Genomic DNA, 22,779 nt, shown 5'->3' on the forward strand with positions numbered 1-22,779 from the left:
CATTGACCTGGGACAAACCAATTTCCATTTCTCACTGCTGACACTTGAGTCAGCTGATGCAAGAATTTCGGTTGCAGGCATGCACGCTCTGTCAGCAGACTACACCTTTGGACCTGCTCAGGTCTCATTTCTAAGGCTGTGTTTAACCCGTCTGCAGCCTCAGGCTGTTTCCATGTTCATTTACACAGTAGAAGATGAGAATGTAAGTCTCAAGGTAAATTCTATAGTTTTCTACCTGAAATTCTCCTTGTTATCAGGATCTGTTGCTCAGACAGAAAAATTGTTAACCAAGTCCTTTCCACTTGCATAATTTAGCACTCAAATTCTCACTCCAGAGTTTTTGCAGCAGATACTTCTCATTAATAACACATATACAGCCTCAGCATCATTAGGATGGCATCTAGCTAGAGGTCATCCCAAATTCTTTCTTTCATGAAACAGTTCTCCTTGGTGAAAGCTCATTCTGCCTACCTGTGTACCTCTGGTATTAAATTATTAATGGCTTCAACTATTCTTTTCTTAAGTAATGCAGACACAAGGATTAGTCTGGGATCCTTGCTTCCATAATTTCTTGTATACATATTTCAGTATATTTATATATATACCTACGTACATTAGCTATACACATATATATATTCAGTATATATATATATAAATATAAAAGTCAGCTAAATATTCACAAGTCTAGTCAGCCTGACAGGATTCATCCCAGATATTGAAAGACTTAATGAATATTATGTCAGTACTGCTCTCAACCATCTACCAAAGGTCTTGGGAGTCTGGGAAGGTCCCTGCTGACTCGAAGTTGGCCAGTGTTATTCCAATTTACAAGAAAAGACCTAGGCAACTACAGACCTGCTAGTCTAACCTCAGTTCCATGAAGAAATATGGAGAAGATCATATAAGGTGCTACTGAAAGGCATTGAAAGAGCAATGCAATGATCAGGCACAGTCAACACGGTTTCACAAAGGGAAAGATGTTCTACTGACTTGACAACTGCAATAAGGAAACCCACCTAGTAGATGAAGGGAAGGCAGTGGATGGAATTTTTCTAGATTTTAATAAGGCTTTTGATAGTGTCCCTTACAGAATCCTTTTGGACAAGTTGTCCAGCTGTGGGATGAGTGGATTCACAGTGTGCTGGGTGGATTCTAGGGCTCAAACAATTGTAGTGAATGGGGCTTCATTTGGCTGGTGACACTCACCAGTGTTGTTCCTCGGGATTCACCTCCAGGACTAGTCTTATTCAATGTATTTATCAATGAGCTGGATGCAGGAGTTGAATGCTCCATTGGCAATTTTGTTGATGATACCAAACTGGGAGGTATTATTTACTCTATTGAGGGGCAAGAGATAGGGTCCCTCAAACCTTCATCAGGGATGCTCAAACTTGATATTAGGAAGCACTTCTTTACCAAGAGTGTGATCAAACACTGGAACAGGTATCTTATTGTGGTGGGTGATGCCCCAGAGCCTGTCAGTGTTTAAGATGCTTTTGGATAATGCCCTTAATAATACGCTTTAATTTTTGGTCAGTCCTGAAGTGTCTGGGCACTTGGATTAGAGAATGGATTGTTGCTGATTCCTTTTACTGACCTATTCTATTCTATGCTATGCTATATTATTCTATTCTATTCCAGTTTTGGAGGGGTTGGAAAACCTGTGCCCTACAGAGCATGATCTTGATAACAAACACACATAAATTTGACCTGCAGCATGACTACACTTCGTTTTATTGACCTGCTCTTCCAAACAGCAAAGATTTTATGAACAGAGCATTTTGTCATGCAGCTACCTCCCCACTGTCTGCTGAGATATGAAGCTTAGTGGAGAAAGTAACTATGCTTCCTCTGCAGGGATATCTGCTGGGTGACTGCTCTGATGTCTTTATTTCTCCATTTAGATTTGTATTGCTGAGATATTATTTTTATAAATCACTGATGTGATCCTCTGCTCTCAAAATTGAGCTTTCAACACAAGCCAAGTGAAATACCATCAAACCCATCACCACTTGCAGTGATTTCCTTGTAGAGTGTTTGAAGAGCAGCCTGCTTGCATGCTGCCCTGGCAGCCACTCATGCAACACCAGAGGATACCTGGGGGTTGGAAACAGCTCACACAATCCCCCTTTCTATAGCTAATTTATCTAATGGATCCAAGGTGAGGTCTGAAGTCTTAAGGACCATTAACTTCACACTGTTTCCAGCTCCTCACCCTCTGAACATGCACACACATATCAGCATTTATATCCAGACCCACCAGTTTCCTGAGGATGCAGCTGTGCCATTTATGTCCACCTTTAAATAATTCCTATAGGGAAGACATTATGATGTGAATAAGAGCATAAAATTCCTTCAAAATGTTACTGGTCTGTCCAAAACAGTAGAGGTAAATGTGGAGTTGCGGTTTTATATGTTTTATTACATCTTTATTCTGTCATGGTTTGTTCCAGTGTACCCCCATACTGTATTGGTTTCTCCCTGTTTTCCCGCCTTTCCCCAAGTGTCGGTTTCCCTGGAAGGTGCCAAGTCATTCCCCTGCCCCCTCCCAGGTGCCTTGTCTGTCACTCGGTGCCCCTTCCCCTCCCTCTGGAAACTTCCATCCACGGCACCGAGTGATTGGATGAGGTCCTGGGACCCCTGCCCTGTCCATCCCTCACTGGATCCCCCAGATGTCAATCCCCACAGAGTCACTCCTGTCTGTTCCCCACTGGCTGATCGGCCCCCTCCCTCTCCCTGTGTAACCTGTTGCCAGCACCCCCGAGTTGCATTTGTTGGCTGGCCCCCTCCGGTGCTTTTGGATCCACAGGACCCCAATAAACATCGGATTTTTGCCCCCAACAAGCGCCTCTCCTCATTTCCTCACTGTTGGAATCGGCAGCGACCTCAGGACCCACCAAGCACTCTCCAAAGCCCAGCCGGGTACAGCGGAGGTGCTTCCACTCGCCCCGCAGGAGAGCTAGCCGGGGCTGAGGACAGGGGGCTGGGGCGGGGACGCGGCTCCCCGCGGCAGGTAAATTAAACTCATTTTCAGAAGGATTTCTTTAATCTGTGGTTCCCAGGTCAAGAAGAGTTGAAGCTAACCTACTAGAAAAGGAGTTTGCTGCACTAGGCTTAATAGGAAACAATTTTCTTCAGTGAAAGAGTAAACCAAATAGGGTGCAGCTGAAGGAATTTAATTTTGTAGCTATGACTTCCTCAATCTTTTTCCAGTGGATGGGTAACTTTTCTCTCATAACTGTAGACTGCAATGAGGATCTCACTACAGACTCAGTGCAGACATACTGTCTACACTTGAGGCTGCCTTTCTTATTTCTTAGCAAAACTTGTGTTTCTCCTGCCCTTTTTTCCAGGCTAGCATTGCATTGAAGTTTCTAAGAGATGCAGCACACCCTCTTCCTTTCCTCTTCTTTATTTTTCAGACTTTATTTTTACACCTTGTCTCTTAATATTTCTCTTCCAAACTTACAAATTGGAAAAACTTCTCTCACCTTTACACATTTTCTTTCACAAGCTGTTTAAATCAGGAAAAGGCCCGTGGGACTCCTTGGTGTTTGCAGTCATGTATGTCTGTTATAGCTGAGAAAAGGTAAATGTTATGAATGCATGATCTTTGATAATTTTTTTAAACCATTTGAATTTAAGTCCTACCAATCAATATATTCTTTTGGTTTTCTTGTAAGTCTTTCACTTGTAAGTTGAGTGTATCATACTCAAAATTCAATCTAGACTTCATGGGAGGGAAAAGTCATTACAAAAGGTAATTTTTACAGACACCCAGTTCCAGGAATGTGTTTCACACACCTCTCCTGTGAGCAGATAAAAAAGCCACAGAAAAACTCTAGTATGAAGATGTTGCTCTGTAGTGAAAATTTTGGGGCCCTTTCTTTAGAAGAATTAAAGGCAGATATTTGAACTGATGCTTCTCTGACCTACAGTTTCAAGAGGTGCTATGTGAAATGTAAGGGATTTCAGACTACAGACCGGGGGGCGCAAACAGCTGCATGGGGAAGAAGCTTTCAAGCTCACCCCTCCGTGGTGTATTAGAGAGCTGTATAACTATGGCCACCAACTAAATATTGCCCCATTTGGGCCTCCTGTCCAAGGAGCAGCCAAAACACCCAGGGCCTCACAGCTCACAGCTCCTGCAGGAGAAGACACATGCCATGCTGCTCTGGGAAAAGAAGGAAAATGGCAAGGTAAGGACAAAGGCAGGTTTTACAAAAACAAACTATAACACAGACCCTTTCCCCTTGTCAAAAAAATCAAGTTGTTGCTGGACCTCTCCTTGTGGCCACCGTTGTCTGGATCGCGTCCCATTTTCACAAGTGCAAACCGCAGGGCCAAGTGAAGGACGGCGATTCCAGCCAGAGCCCAGAAGTGCCACCCGAGCAGGACTCCCCAGGCCCCACCGCTCTGCTCCTGCTCCATCTGCTCCAGCTCCTGAACCAGCCGAGTCATCTGCTGGTTCAGGTACTCAGCACGCTGCTGCATGCGCTCCAGTGCGGCCTCATCCAGCCCATCCCCGGCCTGCTGCGGGTACAGGATGAGGCCTGGCACAAGCAAGAGAAGGAGCGGAATGGCAAGCATGGTCTCGGGCAGTGAGCAGGGCTTCAGTGGGGATGAGAGGGAGCTACTGCTAGGGCAAGTGGGGACAGGAGCCCCGGGTTTCTGAAAGCAAGAGAGAGGCGGCCAGGCAACTGGCAGGCTGCCAGACCTGTGCCTCTGCCCCAGCAATGGCACCAAGGCTCTGGGCAGAGACACTCCTGCCAGGGACTGGCTGCTGGATGCCCTCTGAGAAGCTGCTCCCTGGCTACTCGCGCTGCTGCCGAGGCCCTGGTTCCGCGTTCAGCACAGCCTCCTGTCTGCGTGCACGCTCGCCGCTCGCCGAGGCTGTACTGAGGCTGTGTTACCTGCTGCTTCTGACGGCAGCTGCCCCCATTGTGACACTGGGGCTCTGATGTCACAGGTGCCACAGTGTGTCCCGGCCACGCCAGACCAGCGCCAACCTCCAGCTCTACCTCGGCTCTGGGACTCCTAATGGCCCCTGGCAACCAAAGACCTGACACGCGCAAAGAGCAGACCTACTGGTCGTAATGGACACTCTGGGGGTTCCCTTGGCAAAACAGGCAGAAGCCCCCAAAGCCTTTTCAATCTGACATTGAGTGACAGCACTCATGAATGCTTTGTTCCTGGAAATCTCCTGCTGTGAGATAGAAGTGGTTGCCTCGCTGCTGACATCTGTGCTTTTGGGGTCGCGCCTGGGATCTAAGTGACACCCTTGGGCGTGTAGTGGCGAATGTCCAGGAGGTGACACGGGGCTTCAGCATGGCAGGATCTCTGTTCCCACCGTGCCACTTTGAGAGGACATTGATTCCCTGGAGACACTTCCCAGGGCTGAGGAGCAGCTGCGGAAAGGGGCGGCCCCGGGGGTGATTTCCAGCAGGCAACTCCCATTTCCAGCAGAGCACAGTGTTCTGCATGTGCAACAAATGCATTTCTGCGTTGCCAAAGCCCCGCAGAGTGTCTGCGATGAGCAGGACCTTCACTGTCTCCAGAGTGAACACAAGGAGGCACAGCAGTGGTGCCTCTTGCTTGGTCCCTGCCCAGGCAGAGCTGCCAGGGAGTTTCAGAGCCCGTGTGCAACGGCCAGCATGGACAGAGAGTGCAAGGGCAACACAGGGCAAAAATCATCTTTGCACCACCGTGGTCTTCAGTGTCCGCTGCACCAGGGAGACCATTGAGAGGAGCAAGGCAGACTGAGAATTGTACGCGTCAGTTAAAAAAGCCTTGCTATTAACAGTGTCTGCTCCCTGCCAGCCACAAATTCACAACTAGCGGAATTTACAAATGCTCTAGGTCTGCCCGAGCTCAAGAAGAGCTTGCACAATCCAGCTTCTGGAATAGACCAGTTTATTGAAACAAATCCAAAACAGGTTGAGGTTTCTGAATGCACTAACTAGACCTATTAATGTAAATACAAAAGCACTAACTAGAGTGTTCCTATAAATATAGTGTAAATTCACTAGCTAGAGGGTCCTAAGATATATCTCTATATCTTAAACGCAGTACTTATGGGGTATTAATAAATAGCGTAAAAGCACTAATTACAGGGTACCAATATATACTGTAAATGCACTAACTACGGGAGGTTAATATATACAGGGTCTGTCAAGAGGCCCCACAAGCACAGCTCTGTGCATCAGGATCTCTTTCAATGGCCGTGGATCGGCAGTTGTTTGAGCCGATCCAGCAGGCAATTGTACTCCTGCACGGCCTTCCTGTGGGCATTTGGACTGCTGGCCAGGTGCTCAAAGAGGTTGGGTGCTTCAGCCACCCGGAAGCCGGAGGGCAAGCTGATCTCCACCGGGAAGCTCGCATTGCCAAGGACAAAGTGGTGAAGCTGTTTTGTGTCCAGCGAGCAGCGCAGGTACATCAGGATGTCCATCAGTCGCTGCCCGAAATCCCTCCTGCGCCACCGCGTCAGGGGTTCGGTGTTCAGGAGGTGCATCACCACAGTCTTCAGGGCGTAGCTGGAAAAACCTACACCCATCAGGAAGCCTGTGAGGAGCTGCAGGCACTTGCAGTGACAGCTGTCCTGGGGGGCCTGCCTGGAAATGTGCCTGAAGAAGTTTGCCTCCGCCACGGCGTAAGTCTCCGGCCACGTTGTGCTTGGGATGCCTACTTCTGCAGGCTGGCTGCACACAAAGATATCGGAATCTCCTTGGCGCACTGCAAAGATCATCTCAGCCGTGAAGCTTTCCTTGTCTTTGCTCAGCTGAAATTTACAGGAGCGGCTGCAGGGCTGCCATGTTAAACGCCAGTGGCGGGATTGAGGCAAGAGCAGCCAGGCTACTCTCACAAATCCATAGAACCAGTGGACAGTCTTCTCCACATCTAGATAGGAGCCGGTGCAGAGGGTGTGCAGGAGGCTGGGCTCCTGTCTCCTTCTCAGCTCCTCCTCGGGGTGGTGCAGGAAACACAGCATGTCCTCCCCCAGCCTCTCCCTCGTGCAGGTGCACAGCAGCTCCACACGGACACAGAAGTTCCTCTGGAGCATCCCTGCAGTGTCCAGCTCCAGGTGGAAGGCATGTCCTGGAGGGGAGCTCAGGGGTACAAGCACACGGTACACAACATCTTGTGCATGCCCGGGACTCCAGCCTTCAAAGGCGCTGCCCACCCCAACAGCTTGTTGCGGCACCGGGTAGAAACTGTTGGACAAGCCTTGTCCAAAGATGTGGGCCAGTTTGTCCATCAGGTCCGTTATCAGCTGGCAGCCTTTCTCCAGATCCGGAACAGGCAACTGCATGCGCTCCTCCAGATGGCTTCCAAGCTTCCTTTTGGCATTGTGGTCATCATCTTTTCTGTTTGCCTTCTCCTGATTGCCTTCTGCATTTCCGGCCACATTGGCTTCCCCCGCCTTTTCATCTTGGTTCAATTCTTCCTCTGCAGTGTTGTGGCCGTCTTTTGCTTCCTTTCCAGCACTGCTTTCTGCCTTTGCATCGCTGTTACTGCCTTCTTCATTTCCCCTCTTTTTGTCATCTTCCACATTTGCAGCAACGCTGCTTTCTGTTCCTTCCTTTGCAACCACGTTGCCTCCTCCTTCTTCCTCCTCCAACAAGTTGGTGCTGGACCTCTCCTTGTGGCCACCGTTGTCTGGATCGTGTCCCATTTTCACAAGTGCAAACCGCAGGGCCAAATGAAGGACAGCGATTCCAGCCAGAGCCCAGAAGTGCCACCCGAGCAGGCCTCCCCAGGCCCCACCGCTCTGCTCCTGCTCCATCTGCTCCAGCTCCTGAACCAGCCGAGTCGTCTGCTGGTTCAGGTACTCAGCACGCTGCTGCATGCGCTCCAGTGCGGCCTCATCCAGCCCATCCCCGGCCTGCTGCGGGTACAGGATGAGGCCTGGCACAAGCAAGAGAAGGAGTGGAATGGCAAGCATGGTCTCGGGCAGTGAGCAGGGCTTCAGTGGGGATGAGAGGGAGCTACTGCTAGGGCAAGTGGGGACAGGAGCCCCGGGTTTCTGAAAGCAAGAGAGAGGCGGCCAGGCAACTGGCAGGCTGCCAGACCTGTGCCTCTGCCCCAGCAATGGCACCAAGGCTCTGGGCAGAGGCACTCCTGCCAGGGACTGGCTGCTGGATGCCCTCTGAGAAGCTGCTCCCTGGCTACTCGCGCTGCTGCCGAGGCCCTGGTTCCGCGTTCAGCACAGCCTCCTGTCTGCGTGCACGCTCGCCGCTCGCCGAGGCTGTACTGAGGCTGTGTTACCTGCTGCTTCTGATGGCAGCTGCCCCCATTGTGACACTGGGGCTCTGATGTCACAGGTGCCACAGTGCGTCCCGGCCACGCCAGACCAGCGCCAACCTCCAGCTCTACCTCGGCTCTGGGACTCCTAATGGCCCCTGGCAACCAAAGACCTGACACGCGCAAAGAGCAGACCTACTGGTCGTAATGGACACTCTGGGGGTTCCCTTGGCAAAACAGGCAGAAGCCCCCAAAGCCTTTTCAATCTGACATTGAGTGACAGCACTCATGAATGCTTTGTTCCTGGAAATCTCCTGCTGTGAGATAGAAGTGGTTGCCTCGCTGCTGACATCTGTGCTTTTGGGGTCGCGCCTGGGATCTAAGTGACACCCTTGGGCGTGTAGTGGCGAATGTCCAGGAGGTGACACGGGGCTTCAGCATGGCAGGATCTCTGTTCCCACCGTGCCACTTTGAGAGGACATTGATTCCCTGGAGACACTTCCCAGGGCTGAGGAGCAGCTGCGGAAAGGGGCGGCCCCGGGGGTGATTTCCAGCAGGCAACTCCCATTTCCAGCAGAGCACAGTGTTCTGCATGTGCAACAAATGCATTTCTGCATTGCCAAAGCCCCGCAGAGTGTCTGCGATGAGCAGGACCTTCACTGTCTCCAGAGTGAACACAAGGAGGCACAGCAGTGGTGCCTCTTGCTTGGTCCCTGCCCAGGCAGAGCTGCCAGGGAGTTTCAGAGCCCGTGTGCAACGGCCAGCATGGACAGAGAGTGCAAGGGCAACACAGGGCAAAAATCATCTTTGCACCACCGTGGTCTTCAGTGTCCGCTGCACCAGGGAGACCATTGAGAGGAGCAAGGCAGACTGAGAATTGTACGCGTCAGTTAAAAAAGCCTTGCTATTAACAGTGTCTGCTCCCTGCCAGCCACAAATTCACAACTAGCAGAATTTACAAATGCTCTAGGTCTGCCCGAGCTCAAGAAGAGCTTGCACAATCCAGCTTCTGGAATAGACCAGTTTATTGAAACAAATCCAAAACAGGTTGAGGTTTCTGAATGCACTAACTAGACCTATTAATGTAAATACAAAAGCACTAACTAGAGTGTTCCTATAAATATAGTGTAAATTCACTAACTAGAGGGTCCTAAGAGATATCTCTATATCTTAAACGCAGTACTTATGGGGTATTAATAAATAGCGTAAAAGCACTAATTACAGGGTACCAATATATACTGTAAATGCACTAACTACGGGAGGTTAATATATACAGGGTCTGTCAAGAGGCCCCACAAGCACAGCTCTGTGCATCAGGATCTCTTTCAATGGCCGTGGATCGGCAGTTGTTTGAGCCGATCCAGCAGGCAATTGTACTCCTGCACGGCCTTCCTGTGGGCATTTGGACTGCTGGCCAGGTGCTCAAAGAGGTTGGGTGCTTCAGCCACCCGGAAGCCGGAGGGCAAGCTGATCTCCACCGGGAAGCTCGCATTGCCAAGGACAAAGTGGTGAAGCTGTTTTGTGTCCAGCGAGCAGCGCAGGTACATCAGGATGTCCATCAGTCGCTGCCCGAAATCCCTCCTGCGCCACCGCGTCAGGGGTTCGGTGTTCAGGAGGTGCATCACCACAGTCTTCAGGGCGTAGCTGGAAAAACCTACACCCATCAGGAAGCCTGTGAGGAGCTGCAGGCACTTGCAGTGACAGCTGTCCTGGGGGGCCTGCCTGGAAATGTGCCTGAAGAAGTTTGCCTCCGCCACGGCGTAAGTCTCCGGCCACGTTGTGCTTGGGATGCCTACTTCTGCAGGCTGGCTGCACACAAAGATATCGGAGTCTCCTTGGCGCACTGCAAAGATCATCTCAGCCGTGAAGCTTTCCTTGTCTTTGCTCAGCTGAAATTTACAGGAGCGGCTGCAGGGCTGCCATGTTAAACGCCAGTGGCGGGATTGAGGCAAGAGCAGCCAGGCAACTCTCACAAATCCATAGAACCAGTGGACAGTCTTCTCCACATCTAGATAGGAGCCGGTGCAGAGGGTGTGCAGGAGGCTGGGCTCCTGTCTCCTTCTCAGCTCCTCCTCGGGGTGGTGGAGGAAACACAGCATGTCCTCCCCCAGCCTCTCCCTCGTGCAGGTGCACAGCAGCTCCACACGGACACAGAAGTTCCTCTGGAGCATCCCTGCAGTGTCCAGCTCCAGGTGGAAGGCATGTCCTGGAGGGGGGCTCAGGGGTACAAGCACACGGTACACAACATCTTGTGCATGCCCGGGACTCCAGCCTTCAAAGGCGCTGCCCACCCCAACAGCTTGTTGCGGCACCGGGTAGAAACCGTTGGACAAGCCTTGTCCAAAGATGTGGGTCAGTTTGTCCATCAGGTCCGTTATCAGCTGGCAGCCTTTCTCCAGATCCGGAACAGGCAACTGCATGCGCTCCTCCAGACGGCTTCCAAGCTTCCTTTTGGCATTGTGGTCATCATCTTTTCCGTTTGCCTTCTCCTGATTGCCTTCTGCATTTCCGGCCACATTGGCTTCCCCCGCCTTTTCATCTTGGTTCAATTCTTCCTTTGCAGTGTTGTGGCCGTCTTTTGCTTCCTTTCCAGCACTGCTTTCTGCCTTTGCATCGCTGTTACTGCCTTCTTCATTTCGCCCCTTCTTGTCGTCTTCCGCATTTGCAGCAACGCTGCTTTCTGTTCCTTCCTTTGCAACCACGTTGCCTCCTCCTTCTTCCTCCTCCAACAGGTTGGTGCTGGACCTCTCCTTGTGGCCACCGTTGTCTGGATCGTGTCCCATTTTCACAAGTGCAAACCGCAGGGCCAAATGAAGGACAGCGATTCCAGCCAGAGCCCAGAAGTGCCACCCGAGCAGGACTCCCCAGGCCCCACCGCTCTGCTCCTGCTCCATCTGCTCCAGCTCCTGAACCAGCCGAGTCATCTGCTGGTTCAGGTACTCAGCACGCTGCTGCATGCGCTCCAGTGCGGCCTCATCCAGCCCATCCCCGGCCTGCTGCGGGTACAGGATGAGGCCTGGCACAAGCAAGAGAAGGAGCGGAATGGCAAGCATGGTCTCGGGCAGTGAGCAGGGCTTCAGTGGGGATGAGAGGGAGCTACTGCTAGGGCAAGTGGGGACAGGAGCCCCGGGTTTCTGAAAGCAAGAAAGAGGCGGCCAGGCAACTGGCAGGCTGCCAGACCTGTGCCTCTGCCCCAGCGCTGGCACCAAGGCTCTGGGCAGAGGCACTCCTGCCAGGGACTGGCTGCTGGATGCCCTCTGAGAAGCTGCTCCCTGGCTACTCGCGCTGCTGCCGAGGCCCTGGTTCCGCGTTCAGCACAGCCTCCTGTCTGCGTGCACGCTCGCCGCTTGCCGAGGCTGTACTGAGGCTGTGTTACCTGCTGCTTCTGATGGCAGCTGCCCCCATTGTGACACTGGGGCTCTGATGTCACAGGTGCCACAGTGCGTCCCGGCCACGCCAGACCAGCGCCAACCTCCAGCTCTACCTCGGCTCTGGGACTCCTAATGGCCCCTGGCAACCAAAGACCTGGAACGCGCAAAGAGCAGACCTACTGGTCGTAATGGACACTCTGGGGGTTCCCTTGGCAAAACAGGCAGAAGCCCCCAAAGCCTTTTCAATCTGACATTGAGTGACAGCACTCATGAATGCTTTGTTCCTGGAAATCTCCTGCTGTGAGATAGAAGTGGTTGCCTCGCTGCTGACATCTGTGCTTTTGGGGTCGCGCCTGGGATCTAAGTGACACCCTTGGGCGTGTAGTGGCGAATGTCCAGGAGGTGACACGGGGCTTCAGCATGGCAGGATCTCTGTTCCCACCGTGCCACTTTGAGAGGACATTGATTCCCTGGAGACACTTCCCAGGGCTGAGGAGCAGCTGCGGAAAGGGGCGGCCCCGGGGGTGATTTCCAGCAGGCAACTCCCATTTCCAGCAGAGCACAGTGTTCTGCATGTGCAACAAATGCATTTCTGCGTTGCCAAAGCCCCGCAGAGTGTCTGCGATGAGCAGGACCTTCACTGTCTCCAGAGTGAACACAAGGAGGCACAGCAGTGGTGCCTCTTGCTTGGTCCCTGCCCAGGCAGAGCTGCCAGGGAGTTTCAGAGCCCGTGTGCAACGGCCAGCATGGACAGAGAGTGCAAGGGCAACACAGGGCAAAAATCATCTTTGCACCACCGTGGTCTTCAGTGTCCGCTGCACCAGGGAGACCATTGAGAGGAGCAAGGCAGACTGAGAATTGTACGCGTCAGTTAAAAAAGCCTTGCTATTAACAGTGTCTGCTCCCTGCCAGCCACAAATTCACAACTAGCGGAATTTACAAATGCTCTAGGTCTGCCCGAGCTCAAGAAGAGCTTGCACAATCCAGCTTCTGGAATAGACCAGTTTATTGAAACAAATCCAAAACAGGTTGAGGTTTCTGAATGCACTAACTAGACCTATTAATGTAAATACAAAAGCACTAACTAGAGTGTTCCTATAAATATAGTGTAAATTCACTAACTAGAGGGTCCTAAGAGATATCTCTATATCTTAAACGCAGTACTTATGGGGTATTAATAAATAGCGTAAAAGCACTAATTACAGGGTACCAATATATACTGTAAATGCACTAACTACGGGAGGTTAATATATACAGGGTCTGTCAAGAGGCCCCACAAGCACAGCTCTGTGCATCAGGATCTCTTTCAATGGCCGTGGATCGGCAGTTGTTTGAGCCGATCCAGCAGGCAATTGTACTCCTGCACGGCCTTCCTGTGGGCATTTGGACTGCTGGCCAGGTGCTCAAAGAGGTTGGGTGCTTCAGCCACCCGGAAGCCGGAGGGCAAGCTGATCTCCACCGGGAAGCTCGCATTGCCAAGGACAAAGTGGTGAAGCTGTTTTGTGTCCAGCGAGCAGCGCAGGTACTTCAGGATGTCCATCAGTCGCTGCCCGAAATCCCTCCTGCGCCACCGCGTCAGGGGTTCGGTGTTCAGGAGGTGCATCACCACAGTCTTCAGGGCGTAGCTGGAAAAACCTACACCCATCAGGAAGCCTGTGAGGAGCTGCAGGCACTTGCAGTGACAGCTGTCCTGGGGGGCCTGCCTGGAAATGTGCCTGAAGAAGTTTGCCTCCGCCACGGCGTAAGTCTCCGGCCACGTTGTGCTTGGGATGCCTACTTCTGCAGGCTGGCTGCACACAAAGATATCGGAATCTCCTTGGCGCACTGCAAAGATCATCTCAGCCGTGAAGCTTTCCTTGTCTTTGCTCAGCTGAAATTTACAGGAGCGGCTGCAGGGCTGCCATGTTAAACGCCAGTGGCGGGATTGAGGCAAGAGCAGCCAGGCTACTCTCACAAATCCACAGAACCAGTGGACAGTCTTCTCCGCATCTAGATAGGAGCCGGTGCAGAGGGTGTGCAGGAGGCTGGGCTCCTGTCTCCTTCTCAGCTCCTCCTCGGGGTGGTGGAGGAAACACAGCATGTCCTCCCCCAGCCTCTCCCTCATGCAGGTGCACAGCAGCTCCACACGGACACAGAAGTTCCTCTGGAGCATCCCTGCAGTGTCCAGCTCCAGGTGGAAGGCATGTCCTGGAGGGGGGCTCAGGGGTACAAGCACACGGTACACAACATCTTGTGCATGCCCGGGACTCCAGCCTTCAAAGGCGCTGCCCACCCCAACAGCTTGTTGCGGCACCGGGTAGAAACCGTTGGACAAGCCTTGTCCAAAGATGTGGGTCAGTTTGTCCATCAGGTCCGTTATCAGCTGGCAGCCTTTCTCCAGATCCGGAACAGGCAACTGCATGCGCTCCTCCAGACGGCTTCCAAGCTTCCTTTTGGCATTGTGGTCATCATCTTTTCCGTTTGCCTTCTCCTGATTGCCTTCTGCATTTCCGGCCACATTGGCTTCCCCCGCCTTTTCATCTTGGTTCAATTCTTCCTCTGCAGTGTTGTGGCCGTCTTTTGCTTCCTTTCCAGCACTGCTTTCTGCCTTTGCATCGCTGTTACTGCCTTCTTCATTTCGCCCCTTCTTGTCGTCTTCCGCATTTGCAGCAACGCTGCTTTCTGTTCCTTCCTTTGCAACCACGTTGCCTCCTCCTTCTTCCTCCTCCAACAAGTTGGTGCTGGACCTCTCCTTGTGGCCACCGTTGTCTGGATCGTGTCCCATTTTCACAAGTGCAAACCGCAGGGCCAAATGAAGGACAGCGATTCCAGCCAGAGCCCAGAAGTGCCACCCGAGCAGGACTCCCCAGGCCCCACCGCTCTGCTCCTGCTCCATCTGCTCCAGCTCCTGAACCAGCCGAGTCGTCTGCTGGTTCAGGTACTCAGCACGCTGCTGCATGCGCTCCAGTGCGGCCTCATCCAGCCCATCCCCGGCCTGCTGCGGGTACAGGATGAGGCCTGGCACAAGCAAGAGAAGGAGCGGAATGGCAAGCATGGTCTCGGGCAGTGAGCAGGGCTTCAGTGGGGATGAGAGGGAGCTACTGCTAGGGCAAGTGGGGACAGGAGCCCCGGGTTTCTGAAAGCAAGAAAGAGGCGGCCAGGCAACTGGCAGGCTGCCAGACCTGTGCCTCTGCCCCAGCAATGGCACCAAGGCTCTGGGCAGAGGCACTCCTGCCAGGGACTGGCTGCTGGATGCCCTCTGAGAAACTGCTCCCTGGCTACTCGCGCTGCTGCCGAGGCCCTGGTTCCGCGTTCAGCACAGCCTCCTGTCTGCGTGCACGCTCGCCGCTTGCCGAGGCTGTACTGAGGCTGTGTTACCTGCTGCTTCTGACGGCAGCTGCCCCCATTGTGACACTGGGGCTCTGATGTCACAGGTGCCACAGTGCGTCCCGGCCACGCCAGACCAGCGCCAACCTCCAGCTCTACCTCGGCTCTGGGACTCCTAATGGCCCCTGGCAACCAAAGACCTGACACGCGCAAAGAGCAGACCTACTGGTCGTAATGGACACTCTGGGGGTTCCCTTGGCAAAACAGGCAGAAGCCCCCAAAGCCTTTTCAATCTGACATTGAGTGACAGCACTCATGAATGCTTTGTTCCTGGAAATCTCCTGCTGTGAGATAGAAGTGGTTGCCTCGCTGCTGACATCTGTGCTTTTGGGGTCGCGCCTGGGATCTAAGTGACACCCTTGGGCGTGTAGTGGCGAATGTCCAGGAGGTGACACGGGGCTTCAGCATGGCAGGATCTCTGTTCCCACCGTGCCACTTTGAGAGGACATTGATTCCCTGGAGACACTTCCCAGGGCTGAGGAGCAGCTGCGGAAAGGGGCGGCCCCGGGGGTGATTTCCAGCAGGCAACTCCCATTTCCAGCAGAGCACAGTGTTCTGCATGTGCAACAAATGCATTTCTGCGTTGCCAAAGCCCCGCAGAGTGTCTGCGATGAGCAGGACCTTCACTGTCTCTGCAGTGAACACAAGGAGGCACAGCAGTGGTGCCTCTTGCTTGGTCCCTGCCCAGGCAGAGCTGCCAGGGAGTTTCAGAGCCCGTGTGCAACGGCCAGCATGGACAGAGAGTGCAAGGGCAACACAGGGCAAAAATCATCTTTGCACCACCGTGGTCTTCAGTGTCCGCTGCACCAGGGAGACCATTGAGAGGAGCAAGGCAGACTGAGAATTGTACGCGTCAGTTAAAAAAGCCTTGCTATTAACAGTGTCTGCTCCCTGCCAGCCACAAATTCACAACTAGCGGAATTTACAAATGCTCTAGGTCTGCCCGAGCTCAAGAAGAGCTTGCACAATCCAGCTTCTGGAATAGACCAGTTTATTGAAACAAATCCAAAACAGGTTGAGGTTTCTGAATGCACTAACTAGACCTATTAATGTAAATACAAAAGCACTAACTAGAGTGTTCCTATAAATATAGTGTAAATTCACTAACTAGAGGGTCCTAAGAGATATCTCTATATCTTAAACGCAGTACTTATGGGGTATTAATAAATAGCGTAAAAGCACTAATTACAGGGTACCAATATATACTGTAAATGCACTAACTACGGGAGGTTAATATATACAGGGTCTGTCAAGAGGCCCCACAAGCACAGCTCTGTGCATCAGGATCTCTTTCAATGGCCGTGGATCGGCAGTTGTTTGAGCCGATCCAGCAGGCAATTGTACTCCTGCACGGCCTTCCTGTGGGCATTTGGACTGCTGGCCAGGTGCTCAAAGAGGTTGGGTGCTTCAGCCACCCGGAAGCCGGAGGGCAAGCTGATCTCCACCGGGAAGCTCGCATTGCCAAGGACAAAGTGGTGAAGCTGTTTTGTGTCCAGCGAGCAGCGCAGGTACTTCAGGATGTCCGTCAGTCGCTGCCCGAAATCCCTCCTGCGCCACCGCGTCAGGGGTTCGGTGTTCAGGAGGTGCATCACCACAGTCTTCAGGGCGTAGCTGGAAAAACCTACACCTATCAGGAAGCCTGTGAGGAGCTGCAGGCACTTGCAGTGACAGCTGTCCTGGGGGGCCTGCCTGGAAATGTGCCTGAAGAAGTTTGCCTCCGCCACGGCGTAAGTCTCCGGCCACGTTGTGCTTGGGATGCCTACTTCTGCAGGCTGGCTGCACACAAAGATATCGGAATCTCCTTGGCGCACTGCAAAGATCATCTCAGCCGTGAAGCTTTCCTTGTCTTTGCTCAGCTGAAATTTACAGGAGCGGCTGCAGGGCTGCCATGTTAAACGCCAGTGGCGGGATTGAGGCAAGAGCAGCCAGGCTACTCTCACAAATCCACAGAACCAGTGGACAGTCTTCTCCGCATCTAGATAGGAGCCGGTGCAGAGGGTGTGCAGGAGGCTGGGCTCCTGTCTCCTTCTCAGCTCCTCCTCGGGGTGGTGGAGGAAACACAGCATGTCCTCCCCCAGCCTCTCCCTCATGCAGGTGCACAGCAGCTCCACACGGACACAGAAGTTCCTCTGGAGCATCCCTGCAGTGTCCAGCTCCAGGTGGAAGGCATGTCCTGGAGGGGGGCTCAGGGGTACAAGCACACGGTACACAACATCTTGTGCATGCCCGGGACTCCAGCCTTCAAAGGCGCTGCCCACCCCAACAGCTTGTTGCGGCACCGGGTAGAAACCGTTGGACAAGCCTTGTACAAAGATGTGGGTCAGTTTGTCCATCAGGTCCGTTATCAGCTGGCAGCCTTTCTCCAGATCCGGAACAGGCAACTGCATGCGCTCCTCCAGACGGCTTCCAAGCTTCCTTTTGGCATTGTGGTCATCATCTTTTCCGTTTGCCTTCTCCTGATTGCCTTCTGCATTTCCGGCCACATTGGCTTCCCCCGCCTTTTCATCTTGGTTCAATTCTTCCTCTGCAGTGTTGTGGCCGTCTTTTGCTTCCTTTCCAGCACTGCTTTCTGCCTTTGCATCGCTGTTACTGCCTTCTTCATTTCGCCCCTTCTTGTCGTCTTCCGCATTTGCAGCAACGCTGCTTTCTGTTCCTTCCTTTGCAACCACGTTGCCTCCTCCTTCTTCCTCCTCCAACAAGTTGGTGCTGGACCTCTCCTTGTGGCCACCGTTGTCTGGATCGTGTCCCATTTTCACAAGTGCAAACCGCAGGGCCAAATGAAGGACAGCGATTCCAGCCAGAGCCCAGAAGTGCCACCCGAGCAGGACTCCCCAGGCCCCACCGCTCTGCTCCTGCTCCATCTGCTCCAGCTCCTGAACCAGCCGAGTCGTCTGCTGGTTCAGGTACTCAGCACGCTGCTGCATGCGCTCCAGTGCGGCCTCATCCAGCCCATCCCCGGCCTGCTGCGGGTACAGGATGAGGCCTGGCACAAGCAAGAGAAGGAGCGGAATGGCAAGCATGGTCTCGGGCAGTGAGCAGGGCTTCAGTGGGGATGAGAGGGAGCTACTGCTAGGGCAAGTGGGGACAGGAGCCCCGGGTTTCTGAAAGCAAGAGAGAGGCGGCCAGGCAACTGGCAGGCTGCCAGACCTGTGCCTCTGCCCCAGCGCTGGCACCAAGGCTCTGGGCAGAGGCACTCCTGCCAGGGACTGGCTGCTGGATGCCCTCTGAGAAGCTGCTCCCTGGCTACTCGCGCTGCTGCCGAGGCCCTGGTTCCGCGTTCAGCACAGCCTCCTGTCTGCGTGCACGCTCGCCGCTCGCCGAGGCTGTACTGAGGCTGTGTTACCTGCTGCTTCTGACGGCAGCCACCCCCATTGTGACACTGGGGCTCTGATGTCACAGGTGCCACAGTGCGTCCCGGCCACGCCAGACCAGCGCCAACCTCCAGCTCTACCTCGGCTCTGGGACTCCTAATGGCCCCTGGCAACCAAAGACCTGACACGCGCAAAGAGCAGACCTACAGGTCGTAATGGACACTCTGGGGGTTCCCTTGGCAAAACAGGCAGAAGCCCCCAAAGCCTTTTCAATCTGACATTGAGTGACAGCACTCATGAATGCTTTGTTCCTGGAAATCTCCTGCTGTGAGATAGAAGTGGTTGCCTCGCTGCTGACATCTGTGCTTTTGCGGTCGCGCCTGGGATCTAAGTGACACCCTTGGGCGTGTAGTGGCGAATGTCCAGGAGGTGACACGGGGCTTCACCATGGCAGGATCTCTGTTCCCACCGTGCCACTTTGAGAGGACATTGATTCCCTGGAGACACTTCCCAGGGCTGAGGAGCAGCTGCGGAAAGGGGCGGCCCCGGGGGTGATTTCCAGCAGGCAACTCCCATTTCCAGCAGAGCACAGTGTTCTGCATGTGCAACAAATGCATTTCTGCGTTGCCAAAGCCCCGCAGAGTGTCTGCGATGAGCAGGACCTTCACTGTCTCCAGAGTGAACACAAGGAGGCACAGCAGTGGTGCCTCTTGCTTGGTCCCTGCCCAGGCAGAGCTGCCAGGGAGTTTCAGAGCCCGTGTGCAACGGCCAGCATGGACAGAGAGTGCAAGGGCAACACAGGGCAAAAATCATCTTTGCACCACCGTGGTCTTCAGTGTCCGCTGCACCAGGGAGACCATTGAGAGGAGCAAGGCAGACTGAGAATTGTACGCGTCAGTTAAAAAAGCCTTGCTATTAACAGTGTCTGCTCCCTGCCAGCCACAAATTCACAACTAGCGGAATTTACAAATGCTCTAGGTCTGCCCGAGCTCAAGAAGAGCTTGCACAATCCAGCTTCTGGAATAGACCAGTTTATTGAAACAAATCCAAAACAGGTTGAGGTTTCTGAATGCACTAACTAGACCTATTAATGTAAATACAAAAGCACTAACTAGAGTGTTCCTATAAATATAGTGTAAATTCACTAACTAGAGGGTCCTAAGAGATATCTCTATATCTTAAACGCAGTACTTATGGGGTATTAATAAATAGCGTAAAAGCACTAATTACAGGGTACCAATATATACTGTAAATGCACTAACTACGGGAGGTTAATATATACAGGGTCTGTCAAGAGGCCCCACAAGCACAGCTCTGTGCATCAGGATCTCTTTCAATGGCCGTGGATCGGCAGTTGTTTGAGCCGATCCAGCAGGCAATTGTACTCCTGCACGGCCTTCCTGTGGGCATTTGGACTGCTGGCCAGGTGCTCAAAGAGGTTGGGTGCTTCAGCCACCCGGAAGCCGGAGGGCAAGCTGATCTCCACCGGGAAGCTCGCATTGCCAAGGACAAAGTGGTGAAGCTGTTTTGTGTCCAGCGAGCAGCACAGGTACTTCAGGATGTCCGTCAGTCGCTGCCCGAAATCCCTCCTGCGCCACCGCGTCAGGGGTTCGGTGTTCAGGAGGTGCATCACCACAGTCTTCAGGGCGTAGCTGGAAAAACCTACACCCATCAGGAAGCCTGTGAGGAGCTGCAGGCACTTGCAGTGACAGCTGTCCTGGGGGGCCTGCCTGGAAATGTGCCTGAAGAAGTTTGCCTCCGCCACGGCGTAAGTCTCCGGCCACGTTGTGCTTGGGATGCCTACTTCTGCAGGCTGGCTGCACACAAAGATATCGGAGTCTCCTTGGCGCACTGCAAAGATCATCTCAGCCGTGAAGCTTTCCTTGTCTTTGCTCAGCTGAAATTTACAGGAGCGGCTGCAGGGCTGCCATGTTAAACGCCAGTGGCGGGATTGAGGCAAGAGCAGCCAGGCTACTCTCACAAATCCAGAGAACCAGTGGACAGTCTTCTCCGCATCTAGATAGGAGCCGGTGCAGAGGGTGTGCAGGAGGCTGGGCTCCTGTCTCCTTCTCAGCTCCTCCTCGGGGTGGTGGAGGAAACACAGCATGTCCTCCCCCAGCCTCTCCCTCGTGCAGGTGCACAGCAGCTCCACACGGACACAGAAGTTCCTCTGGAGCATCCCTGCAGTGTCCAGCTCCAGGTGGAAGGCATGTCCTGGAGGGGGGCTCAGGGGTACAAGCACACGGTACACAACATCTTGTGCATGCCCGGGACTCCAGCCTTCAAAGGCGCTGCCCACCCCAACAGCTTGTTGCGGCACCGGGTAGAAACCGTTGGACAAGCCTTGTCCAAAGATGTGGGTCAGTTTGTCCATCAGGTCCGTTATCAGCTGGCAGCCTTTCTCCAGATCCGGAACAGGCAACTGCATGCGCTCCTCCAGATGGCTTCCAAGCTTCCTTTTGGCATTGTGGTCATCATCTTTTCCGTTTGCCTTCTGATTGCCTTCTGCATTTCCGGCCACATTGGCTTCCCCCGCCTTTTCATCTTGGTTCAATTCTTCCTCTGCAGTGTTGTGGCCGTCTTTTGCTTCCTTTCAAGCACTGCTTTCTGCCTTTGCATCGCTGTTACTGCCTTCTTCATTTCGCCCCTTCTTGTTGTCTTCCGCATTTGCAGCAACGCTGCTTTCTGTTCCTTCCTTTGCAACCACGTTGCCTCCTCCTTCTTCCTCCTCCAACAAGTTGGTGCTGGACCTCTCCTTGTGGCCACCGTTGTCTGGATCGTGTCCCATTTTCACAAGTGCAAACCGCAGGGCCAAATGAAGGACAGCGATTCCAGCCAGAGCCCAGAAGTGCCATCCGAGCAGGACTCCCCAGGCCCCACCGCTCTGCTCCTGCTCCATCTGCACCAGCTCCTGAACCAGCCGAGTCGTCTGCTGGTTCAGGTACTCAGCATGCTGCTGCATGCGCTCCAGTGCAGCCTCATCCAGCCCATCCCCGGCCTGCTGCGGGTACAGGATGAGGCCTGGCACAAGCAAGAGAAGGAGCGGAATGGCAAGCATGGTCTCGGGCAGTGAGCAGGGCTTCAGTGGGGATGAGAGGGAGCTACTGCTAGGGCAAGTGGGGACAGGAGCCCCGGGTTTCTGAAAGCAAGAGAGAGGCGGCCAGGCAACTGGCAGGCTGCCAGACCTGTGCCTCTGCCCCAGCGCTGGCACCAAGGCTCTGGGCAGAGGCACTCCTGCCAGGGACTGGCTGCTGGATGCCCTCTGAGAAGCTGCTCCCTGGCTACTCGCGCTGCTGCCGAGGCCCTGGTTCCGCGTTCAGCACAGCCTCCTGTCTGCGTGCACGCTCGCCGCTTGCCGAGGCTGTACTGAGGCTGTGTTACCTGCTGCTTCTGACGGCAGCTGCCCCCATTGTGACACTGGGGCTCTGATGTCACAGGTGCCACAGTGCGTCCCGGCCACGCCAGACCAGCGCCAACCTCCAGCTCTACCTCGGCTCTGGGACTCCTAATGGCCCCTGGCAACCAAAGACCTGACACGCGCAAAGAGCAGACCTACTGGTCGTAATGGACACTCTGGGGGTTCCCTTGGCAAAACAGGCAGAAGCCCCCAAAGCCTTTTCAATCTGACATTGAGTGACAGCACTCATGAATGCTTTGTTCCTGGAAATCTCCTGCTGTGAGATAGAAGTGGTTGCCTCGCTGCTGACATCTGTGCTTTTGGGGTCGCGCCTGGGATCTAAGTGACACCCTTGGGCATGTAGTGGCGAATGTCCAGGAGGTGACACGGGGCTTCAGCATGGCAGGATCTCTGTTCCCACCGTGCCACTTTGAGAGGACATTGATTCCCTGGAGACACTTCCCAGGCCTGAGGAGCACCTGCGGAAAGGGGCGGTGCGGGGGGGGTGATTTCCAGCAGGCAACTCCCATTTCCAGCAGAGCACAGTGTTCTGCATGTGCAACAAATGCATTTCTGCGTTGCCAAAGCCCCGCAGAGTGTCTGCGATGAGCAGGACCTTCACTGTCTCCAGAGTGAACACAAGGAGGCACAGCAGTGGTGCCTCTTGCTTGGTCCCTGCCCAGGCAGAGCTGCCAGGGAGTTTCAGAGCCCGTGTGCAACGGCCAGCATGGACAGAGAGTGCAAGGGCAACACAGGGCAAAAATCATCTTTGCACCACCGTGGTCTTCAGTGTCCGCTGCACCAGGGAGACCATTGAGAGGAGCAAGGCAGACTGAGAATTGTATGCGTCAGTTAAAAAAGCCTTGCTATTAACAGTGTCTGCTCCCTGCCAGCCACAAATTCACAACTAGCGGAATTTACAAATGCTCTAGGTCTGCCCGAGCTCGAGAAGAGCTTGCACAATCCAGCTTCTGGAATAGACCAGTTTATTGAAACAAATCCAAAACAGGTTGAGGTTTCTGAATGCACTAACTAGACCTATCAATGTAAATACAAAAGCACTAAGTAGAGTGTTCCTATAAATATAGTGGAA

General features: G+C 53.5%; 5 protein-coding genes across 5 annotated transcripts; all 5 read right to left on the bottom strand.

Moving 5' to 3' along the window:
* Window positions 1–4,777: 4,777 nt before the first annotated feature.
* On the bottom strand, window positions 4,778–7,370 carry LOC146767846 (inositol 1,4,5-trisphosphate receptor-interacting protein-like 1). The gene has a single exon (XM_085574803.1). The coding sequence runs from the start codon at window positions 7,307–7,309 to the stop codon at window positions 6,215–6,217; it is 1,095 nt and encodes a 364-aa protein (XP_085430929.1). The 5' UTR covers window positions 7,310–7,370; the 3' UTR covers window positions 4,778–6,214.
* Window positions 7,371–8,926: 1,556 nt separating this feature from the next.
* LOC146767847 (inositol 1,4,5-trisphosphate receptor-interacting protein-like 1) lies at window positions 8,927–10,801 on the bottom strand. Its single transcript, XM_085574805.1, has one exon. It carries the CDS (start codon window positions 10,659–10,661, stop codon window positions 9,567–9,569), a length of 1,095 nt encoding a protein of 364 aa, XP_085430931.1. The 5' UTR covers window positions 10,662–10,801; the 3' UTR covers window positions 8,927–9,566.
* An 819-nt stretch (window positions 10,802–11,620) lies between these two features.
* On the bottom strand, window positions 11,621–14,517 carry LOC146767848 (inositol 1,4,5-trisphosphate receptor-interacting protein-like 1). The gene has a single exon (XM_085574804.1). The coding sequence runs from the start codon at window positions 14,485–14,487 to the stop codon at window positions 12,919–12,921; it is 1,569 nt and encodes a 522-aa protein (XP_085430930.1). The 5' UTR covers window positions 14,488–14,517; the 3' UTR covers window positions 11,621–12,918.
* Window positions 14,518–14,896: 379 nt separating this feature from the next.
* On the bottom strand, window positions 14,897–17,869 carry LOC146767849 (inositol 1,4,5-trisphosphate receptor-interacting protein-like 1). Its single transcript, XM_085577288.1, has one exon. The coding sequence runs from the start codon at window positions 17,837–17,839 to the stop codon at window positions 16,271–16,273; it is 1,569 nt and encodes a 522-aa protein (XP_085433414.1). The 5' UTR covers window positions 17,840–17,869; the 3' UTR covers window positions 14,897–16,270.
* A 774-nt stretch (window positions 17,870–18,643) lies between these two features.
* On the bottom strand, window positions 18,644–21,131 carry LOC146767850 (inositol 1,4,5-trisphosphate receptor-interacting protein-like 1). Its single transcript, XM_085574807.1, has one exon. It carries the CDS (start codon window positions 20,715–20,717, stop codon window positions 19,623–19,625), a length of 1,095 nt encoding a protein of 364 aa, XP_085430933.1. The 5' UTR covers window positions 20,718–21,131; the 3' UTR covers window positions 18,644–19,622.
* Between the last annotated feature and the right edge of the window lie 1,648 nt (window positions 21,132–22,779).

Source organism: Lonchura striata, chromosome 3 (assembly GCF_050655825.1).
Source record: "Lonchura striata isolate lonStrDom1 chromosome 3, ASM5065582v1, whole genome shotgun sequence".
NCBI lineage: Eukaryota > Metazoa > Chordata > Aves > Passeriformes > Estrildidae > Lonchura > Lonchura striata.

What these genes read in the sequence shown, in the direction of transcription:
- LOC146767849 (XM_085577288.1), bottom strand. Translation starts at nt 17,839, where the DNA reads ATGGAGCAGGAGCAGAGCGGTGGGGCCTGGGGAGTCCTGCTCGGGTGG.
- LOC146767847 (XM_085574805.1), bottom strand. Translation starts at nt 10,661, where the DNA reads ATGCAGTTGCCTGTTCCGGATCTGGAGAAAGGCTGCCAGCTGATAACG.
- LOC146767846 (XM_085574803.1), bottom strand. Translation starts at nt 7,309, where the DNA reads ATGCAGTTGCCTGTTCCGGATCTGGAGAAAGGCTGCCAGCTGATAACG.
- LOC146767850 (XM_085574807.1), bottom strand. Translation starts at nt 20,717, where the DNA reads ATGCAGTTGCCTGTTCCGGATCTGGAGAAAGGCTGCCAGCTGATAACG.
- LOC146767848 (XM_085574804.1), bottom strand. Translation starts at nt 14,487, where the DNA reads ATGGAGCAGGAGCAGAGCGGTGGGGCCTGGGGAGTCCTGCTCGGGTGG.